Raw genomic sequence first — 8,135 nt, forward strand, 5'->3', positions numbered from 1 at the left:
CTGGCCCAGCAGAGCCTCCTGAGGAGATGCAGAGGTTGAAACTCAGGGTTTAGAAGGAAGCTTGGAGCCCAGAGCAGAGGTTGTGGAGAGGGTCACAGCCTCTCTGCCAAGCAGCCTGGCACTGGGACACCAGTGCTGTGACACGTCCAGCTCCTCCATCCCTGCCCTGGTGGCCTCTGCCTGTACCCAGGAGGTTCAGCCCTGCAGGAGCCAAAGGTCCAGTTTGGTCTGGACTGGGCAGAGGGGAATCCCAGGGCTCCCTGTGGATTTCCATGAATCTGGGAAGAGCCCAAGAGGTGAAGGTGAGCAGGGCCAGGGCCAGAGCTCAGCAGGGCTCTGCCTGTCCTGCCCTGTACTGAAAGCTCTCTCCTCTACGTCTCTTTTTCTGTTTTTGTTTTTTTTTTTAAAGAGCATGAATGACAAGGGAGCTCCTCTTAGCCAGGACAAGGGCTAAGCTCCCCCCTCACCCTCAGCAAACCAGCAGCCAACTCCTCTCAGCCAGGGGACTGTGGCTTTCTGCAGCCAGCACTGACACTGGCAGAGCAATGAGCACAAAGCTTCCAAGAAGCATTCCCTGCCACTGGGCAGTGCCAAGAGGTGCTTTGGAAGACAGCACATCCCTGACCAAGCCCTGGGATCAGGAGGAGATGAAGGTTGGGGGGGCTCCTGCTGCCCTGCCCCGGGCCAGCTGGGCTCAGAGTGAAGCTGTGTCCCTGCAGAGTGAGTTCACACCAGCTCCCACCAGTCCCCTCCCAGCTCCCCACCAGTGCCAGCCCAAGGCACTAAAGACCCCCCCACCCCCCTCAGATGTGACCTTGGGGGGAAGGACCCCCCCACTGCTGAGGATTCCTCTCTGCCTGGTGCAGAGGAACCCACGGGGACAGCACTGGATGTGGCACAGCTGGGGACGTGGTGGCAGTGGGCTCTGCTCCAGCTGGAGAACTCCTGGAGCTGAGATTCCTCCTCCTGGGATGCTCAGAGCCACCCCAGCACCTCAGCTGGATCCAAGCCCAGGAGTGATGGAGCCACGGGGAAGGATTGGTGCTTGGGGAGGAGGTGACAGCCAGGTGACAGCTGAAGGACACTGCCACATCTGCAGCTGCTGGCCCTCTGTCCCTGCTGCCTCTGGCTCTTCCCATCCAAGATTTCCAAAGGCTTAAATCCAAGATTTTTCCTCGCAAAAAGAGGCTGTGGCCAACATCAGAGGTGTGGTTTGGAGCCTGGTGGTTGTTTCCCTAAGCTGGGAACTCCGAAGCTGAGGAAGAGAGAATTCCCAAACCCATTCCCTGCCAGCTCTTCCCAGTCACTCCAGTCTGGCAGCTCCCACTTTCTCCAAGCAATGGGACAATCACCCATCTCCTGAGCTGGGACATCACCAGATCCTTCCTTCTCCTCTGCCTTTTGTCCTCAACTCCATCTGGCAGCCTGGAATCTCAGCAGAGGAATTCTCATCCCCATGGATTGGTGGCAGGAGGGGGGGGGGATGGCTCTGGGGAAGGGGAGCAGCGACGTCAAACGTGCAAATTCCCCTTTTTTTATCCTCATCCCCTCCTTAAATCCAGAGCTCCTGGGGACTCTGAGGGTCTTCAAAACTGTCAGACCTTAATGGGTATTTTTTTCAGCACATTCCCACTGCCCTTTACTAGTTTGCACTATTCAGATTTGTCAGCAGTGGGGCTGTGCTGATAGGACCAGGAGAACTTCTTCTGGGCAGAACTCCCCTGCTAAATATTTTTTTTTCCTTTTAATTTTATTTGATTTCTTCTTTTTCGTTGTTTTTTGGTTGGTTTGGTTGGAAGGTTGTCACCACAATGGTTGGATAAGGCTAAAAGGAGAGCAGATACTGAGCTCAGCCTTCTGGGAGCTGGGCAGAACACTGCTGGCTGCTCAGAAATAGATATATTAGATATATCATTTTTTTCTTTTTAATTTTAAAGAAAAGCTAATGTTTTAACAAGGTTAAGAAGCTATTGGGAAGATGGAGATGGCAGCTAAAAGTGACAATGCAGGTTAAAAAAAACCCTTGTGGTCTCTGCAGCACAGCCCTGGAGGGGATCAATGAGCTGTGGCTGTCCCCATGTCCCCTTGTCCCCTTGTCCCCTTCCCCTGTAGGTCCCAGGCTGAGCTGTGCCACCCCAGGTACTTGCAGAATGTGAATGAGATCCCAGTTGCAAATCCTTTGGCTCTGGTTTTTCCCTCTTCCCCCAGAAATCCCCCTGGCACAGTTCTGTGCTTGCACTTTTTTTAATTTTATTTTTTTCCCCCCATTCCCACCCCCCACCCACCCCCCAAATGTGTTGTCCCCTCCTCCCCTCTGCCACCAGAGGTGTCACCCAGCACAGGGTCCATTTCTGCAGAGGGGTTCTGACCTCTCTGTTCCCCCCTTTGGGTGCTGCTGTGCTGGGCTCAGCCCCGATGGGTCCTGGGTGGGTGGGTGGGTGGGTGGGGGGGTGACTGCTGGGTGCCCACCAAGGGGATTTGGGAAGGTTTCTTGGTGCTGGTTTGGGTCAGGAAGATGATGGAGAAGTGTGGTAGAGGTAAAGCAGGAGCTGGTAGCTGTGCCTGCCCAGCTGCATGGGGCTGGGGGGTTGGGGTTTATTGGGATTTATTTTATTTTTTAATAATTTTCTTTTTGTGGTTTTCCTCTGGAAGTCCCCAAAGCTGCTCTCAGTGTTTTGCCATCCCCACAGCCCTGGAACCACAAGGGTTTGGTGTGCCCAGATCCTTCCAAAACTGCAACCAGAATTAGGAATTAGGAGCAGGAAAAGGGCTGGGAAACCTCCAGCAATTTGTGGTACAACCCATCTGGGATCCCAGGACGGGCAGAAACCTTGTTCTGGGCAGGGGTTTGGTGCCCAGATGATGGGCAGGAGGGGAGGTTTGCAGGCAGGAGGCTGCAGGGTGCTTGGAGAGGGCTCAGCACCAGGACAATAATTGGAAAAAGGTTGGAAATCAGGGATTGAGTTCAAGGAGTTCAGTTCTGGGGGGGGGAATTCACTGTTCCAAGTGGCCCCTCCTGCTCTGCTGGTGATTTTGGGGGATGGAGTTTGAGTCTGGAGCTCTCCAGGACCCTTTGGAGCAGGGATGGATGGGGCTGGAGAGGAGGAGCAGGGGAAGAGAGGAATTGTAGAGCACTTAACCCATTTCTCTGACATCTTCCAAAGGTTCCTGATCCCTCCTCGTCCCACTCCTTGTCTGATCACCCCAAGCTGTCCCAGAGCCAAAGGTCCCTTTGGGGGATTGAGGGGAGGAGCAGGGGCAGTGGGTGCTGAAGGGTTGACACGAAGCAGTTTTGTGTCTGGGAAATGGAGGGAGAGCAGGGGAAAAAGAATAATAATGAAAAAGAAAAAAAAAAGCTAAAGATTCTCTGTGTTTCAGTTGCACTGGGGTACGTTTCTTTACCCGTTTTGATGCTAATGTCTCATTTAGTATGTTGCATGTGTCCCTTTTTTTTTGTTTTGATTTTTTTTATTATTATTGAATAAAAGAGAACAAATGTGTATATTTTTGGCAATTTAAGGTAATGTAGCTAAGATATATTTTTTTCACGCTGCTTGACTGTTCTTTATTATAATAAATAATATTAATATTCATATCAAAGCCTTGTTTTTAATACAGCTGAGGCTTCATAATGTCCAGGAGCAGAGGGGATGGGTGATGAACTCTTTGTGCTGAGCTCCTGGGGGCTCTTGCTGGAATTTCTGCTCCTGTTTTCCATGGACAGGGCCTGGAGAGGAAGGTGCTGGGGGGGTTGTGTCCAGGTTATGGCATCTTAGAGCAGGATAATGGGAGAAAAGCACCCATTTGGTGGCAGGTGTGTGACACTGGGCTGTCCAGACAACCCTGGTGTCCCCTGGGTGCACAAATGGGGTTCCCTGGGGTTCTATGGCACCCCCTGTGCTCTGCCACCCCCCTGGGTTTCTCCCTGCACCCCCCTGGTAGATGTTGCTCCAGCTGCAAACTGGCAGCAGGATGGGTTGGAGCCCCTGGGCTCTGTCCCAAAGACAACGCAGGACATGGATGAGGTCCCCTGACACCCTCAGAAGGCTCCAGAGGGGACATTCCAAGCAGGGGGTGTCACCCCTCCATTTTTTGGGGGGGAAACGTTGATGGCAGGGTGAGAGGTGATGCTGGGGATGAAGTCAGGGAGGGGGGATCAGCAGCCAAGGGTGGGGAAGGTCCCCTGGGAGCTCAAGACAGGCAGCAGGACAGAGACTTGGTGTCCCCAAGGGGTTGGCTCTGGGACTCAGCCCCTCTGCAGGGACATCTTCCCTGGGCCTTCTCTGCTCTGTGCAATCCATCCTGTCTGTCCCAGACCCACAGCCACAGGGAACCCCCCCAAAACAAAACCCCACAGGGAATCCCTTCCCAGGGAAAGCCTGGTTTCTTTGCACACCCTTTTTTTTTCTTTGGGGTGCCCTGGGCTTTGCTGTCTTGGTGGGCAGAAGCTGCAGCATCTCTTGGGGTGCAGCCCCAAACTCCAAGGGGTTTTCCAGGGGCTCTCCTGGAGCTGGCAGCTCCCCCTGCTCTCTTATTCCCCTTTCCCCTCCGTGTTTTCTCTGCTCTGTGGGTTCTTAAACCCACGGAAGTAAAAATAACCAAGTGCCTGGGACAAAACCCCCCCCGGTTCCCTCTGCTTTCCACGTTTACTCCGGGAAGTTGTCAGCGGGCTGGGGACCCAATCCCAGGAGAAGAGGGGGGGGGATAAATGGGAATGGTGGGGACAAGAGTCCGCCCGGGGGGGGGTCCGTAGAAGGAGTGGGGGTCTGCAAAGATCCCCCGGAGTCGGGGAGCCCTTCCGCAGGATCAGCCCAGCCCGCCCCGGCTCTTCCGGAGGGGGCGGAGCGGTGCGGGGAAGGTGACCCCGCAATGGCGCTGGTGGCCCCGCTGAGAGCAGCGATGTGCGTGGAGCGAGGGATTGTCCCGCGTGTCCGGGACCCCCCGGGGGTTTTGCAAATCCTTTGGTTCTCCTCCGCCCCCCCGCAGCCGGTGATCGCCGCCAAGGAGCCCTTCCCGGTGGAGCTGAGGGCGGGGAAAAAATACGCGTGGTGCTGCTGCGGGCACAGCAAGAGCCAGGTCGGGCTGGGGGGGGATGAGGATGAGGATGAGGATGAGGATGAGGATGAGGATGAGGATGAGGATGATGAGGATGAGGATGAGGATGAGGATGAGGGTCGGACCGGCCCCACGGGGGACCCCTGGATCCCGGGGAGGGAGCGGGGAGGAGCTGCCCCTTCCCCCCGGGGGCTCCCTGAGCTCCCCAGTTCCCGGGCACAGCTTGGGGGGGGGTAGGGGAGGGGGGGGTCGCGGTTCCCTCTCTGGTTTGCAGCCCCCAGGCACCCCCAATCCCCCCCCCCTTTACCCCCTCCCCGTTTGCTTTGCAGCCTTTCTGCGACGGCGCCCACAAAACGGCGGCCCCGGGGGTGTCCCCGCTGCGCTTCACCCCCCAGGAGGACACCCGAGCGCTGCTCTGCGGCTGCAAACGGACCCGAACCCCCCCGTACTGCGACGGCTCCCACAAAGAAGAGGCCGTGCAAAACGCTCAGCTCCCCCCCCAGCCCTGAAACCCCCCCCAGGGATGGGGGGCAAGGAGCCCAAGGGGAGTTCAGGACCCACGGGATGCTCAGCCCTTTTTGGGGTGGGAGTGGGGAAAGAGCTCAGCTCCCCCCCCCCCAATTAAAACCTGAATTGCTGAGCCCTGGGGGCTGCCACCAGCTGCAGAAATTCAGTGGCCCCCCCACCGTGGGGACAGAAGTTTTGCTTTCTGCCCCAGTGGGGCCCTGGCTGGCTCAGGAGTGGGTGGGAAAAAATTCCACTTGGATAATGGGACTTTCAGGAGTGGGTTTTGCATCACTGCAGGCACACGGGGGGGGGGGTGGACGTGGGACAGGGGGACCCAAAGGGACCCAGAGAGGGGCAGGGAGGCAGAGGGGGTGGGTGGCAGTCTGCAGCATTTATTACATTTACAAAGCTGTGTAGTCATACAAACGTTGACCCCATAACCATAGAGATGAATATCCGAGTATTTTACAGGACATTAAAACATCGTACAGGATGCAAACAGACAGAGAGCAGTTTGGTTTGTACCATAGAGGAAAAAAAAACAACAGAAAAACAAGTACAACCCCCCAAACCCCAAACCCCACACAAACCCCAGCCTGAGGCACTTGGCTGCCTCCCTCAGTCCCTCGTGGGTTATTTACAAGGAGAAAAGGGGGGTCAAAAGTCGAGACAAATAGAGGCCCCCCCCAAAAAAAACCCCACACTTGGAGCCCCCCTCATCCATCCCCAGCCTGGGCATGGGGAAAAAAAAAAAAATAAAATAAAAAGGGGCCCTGTGGGGACCCTCCCCGAGCCCCATCCCCAGCACCCAGGGGGCTGTGGAGCCCAGGGCTGTGCTATAGGTGCTGCTGGTGAGTCCCTGCTGGGGGGAGGGCTTAAAAAACCCCCCCCAAAATTAAAAAAAAAAAATAATCATTAAAAAAAAAAATAAAAATGACACTAAGAACATCCCCCATTCCCTGACCTTTGGAGTTGATAGGATTCCCATGCTGCTTTTCCTTTGGTTCTCCCCGTGCCCCCCCCCCAGGTGCTGCAGGCACTTGGGTCATTTGGATTTATTTTTTTTTAATTTATTTTCTTTTTTGTCCCAGTGAGAGTGGGAGAGAAACCCCCGGGGTCTGACCCCCCCCTGGGGCTCATGTGCTTTTTTATTTTTATTTTTTTTGTCAATATAGAAAGTTGGTCCCTTCCCTGCAGCCTGGGGCAGGCACTGACCCCCCCCCTTTGTCCCCATGTCCCCCCCCAGGACAGCAGCACCTTCCCACACTCACCCCTCACCTCCTGGCTAAAGGCACTGAAGTCATTATTTTTATTTTATTTTATTTTTTTTAAAAACCCAGCGTGGGGAGGTAGGAGGAGAGGGTGGGAAGGACAGGGGGGGGACACACCAAATAAAAACAAAAACTGGGCAGCCAGGGGTAAGGGGGGGTCCTGGGCTGTGCCCCCACCATGTGCTCCCCCCCCCTGCAGCCCCAAAATGGTCCCAAATTTCCTGGTGGAAAGGCAGAAAAATTTCCCTTGGAAAGGAAAAAAAATCTTCTTTGGGGAGGGGGTTTGTGCTCCCCCCCCCCTGGTTCAGCTGCTCCTCACTGCTGAGTTACAAATATTTTATCTTTTTTAAGGTGGGAAAAGAGGAAAAAAACAAAAAAAAGGGAATTTTGTGTATTCTCTGGTGCTAAAATAAAAACCCCAAATAAAGATAAAAAAGATAAAAATCCCACAGGGCTTTTTTTTGGGGGGGGGCAGATTTTTGGCTTCTGTGCTTGGCCCTTCCCTGTGCTTGGCCCCAGCTGGGCAGCGGGGGGGGCCCCAGGCCTGGCAGGGGGTGCAGGGGGAGAGGGATGGGGAGGAGAGAGGGGAAAGTGGGGGAGAAAAGCAGCAAGGGAGGCAGCAGTGCCTGGGGGGGGCCCAGCTCGGGCATGCAGCTGCCCCAAGGTAAAGTTAAAAAAGGAAAAGGAAAAATAGGAAAAGAAAAGAAAAAAAAAGGAAAAGGAAAAAAAAGGAAAAGGAAAAAAGAAAGGAAAAGGAAAAAAAGGAAAAGGAAAAAAAGGAAAAGGAAAAAAAAGGAAAAGGAAAAAAAAGGAAAAGGAAAAAAAAGGAAAAGGAAAAAAAAGGAAAAGGAAAAAAAGGAAAAGGAAAAAAAAAAAGGAAAAAGAAAAAGAAAAAGAAAAAGAAAAAAGAAAAAGAAAAAAAGAAAAAGAAAAAGAAAAGAAAAAAGAAAAAGAAAAAGAAAAAGGAAAAAGAAAAAGGAAAAAAGGAAAAAGAAAAAAGAAAAAGAAAAGAAAGAAAAAAAAAAGAACAAGAAAAAAAAGGAAAAAGAAAAAAAGAAAATAAAAAGAATCAAAAAACAGCCAAAATAAAAATAAAATAAAAAAAACTGGCAAAAATAAGTTAAAAAACCCAAACTGACAAAAATAAAAATCAAAAAATCAAAAAACCAAACTAACAAAAATCAAAACCAAACCAAAATAAAAATAAAAAAACCCAAACTCACAAAAAAAATTGTTTTAAAACCTGACAAAAATCAAAGAACAAACAAGAATAAAAACGAAAAAGAAGCCAACTGACAAAAA

General features: G+C 52.5%; 2 protein-coding genes across 3 annotated transcripts in view; both read left to right on the forward strand.

The window, feature by feature from the left end:
• Positions 1–3,344, forward strand: part of MLLT6 (MLLT6, PHD finger containing) — a 37,447-nt gene extending 34,103 nt beyond the window's left edge. Inside the window, exon 20 of one of the 2 annotated variants that reach the window (XM_030466057.1) lies at positions 410–3,344. In XM_030466057.1, the coding sequence (XP_030321917.1) occupies positions 410–454 (45 nt within the window). In that variant the 3' untranslated portion in view covers positions 455–3,344. The remainder of the gene's footprint in view (positions 1–409) is intronic. The other variant, XM_030466056.1, reaches the window with a different exon arrangement.
• Positions 3,345–4,844: 1,500 nt separating this feature from the next.
• Positions 4,845–6,432, forward strand: CISD3 (CDGSH iron sulfur domain 3). Its single transcript, XM_030465925.1, has 2 exons — positions 4,845–5,076; positions 5,385–6,432. The coding sequence occupies exons 1-2, from the start codon at positions 4,870–4,872 to the stop codon at positions 5,562–5,564; spliced, it is 387 nt and encodes a 128-aa protein (XP_030321785.1). The 5' UTR covers positions 4,845–4,869; the 3' UTR covers positions 5,565–6,432.
• The last annotated feature ends 1,703 nt before the right edge of the window (positions 6,433–8,135 follow it).

The sequence above is a fragment of the Calypte anna genome, chromosome 27, assembly GCF_003957555.1.
Source record: "Calypte anna isolate BGI_N300 chromosome 27, bCalAnn1_v1.p, whole genome shotgun sequence".
NCBI classification, from domain to species: domain Eukaryota; kingdom Metazoa; phylum Chordata; class Aves; order Apodiformes; family Trochilidae; genus Calypte; species Calypte anna.

Bases quoted from the DNA above. Each gene is read 5' to 3' on its own strand.
- CISD3 (XM_030465925.1), top strand. From the start codon at position 4,870: ATGGCGCTGGTGGCCCCGCTGAGAGCAGCGATGTGCGTGGAGCGAGGG. The intron at 5,077-5,384 runs GTCGGGCTGGGG...TTTGCTTTGCAG, and splicing joins GCGGGCACAGCAAGAGCCAG to CCTTTCTGCGACGGCGCCCA.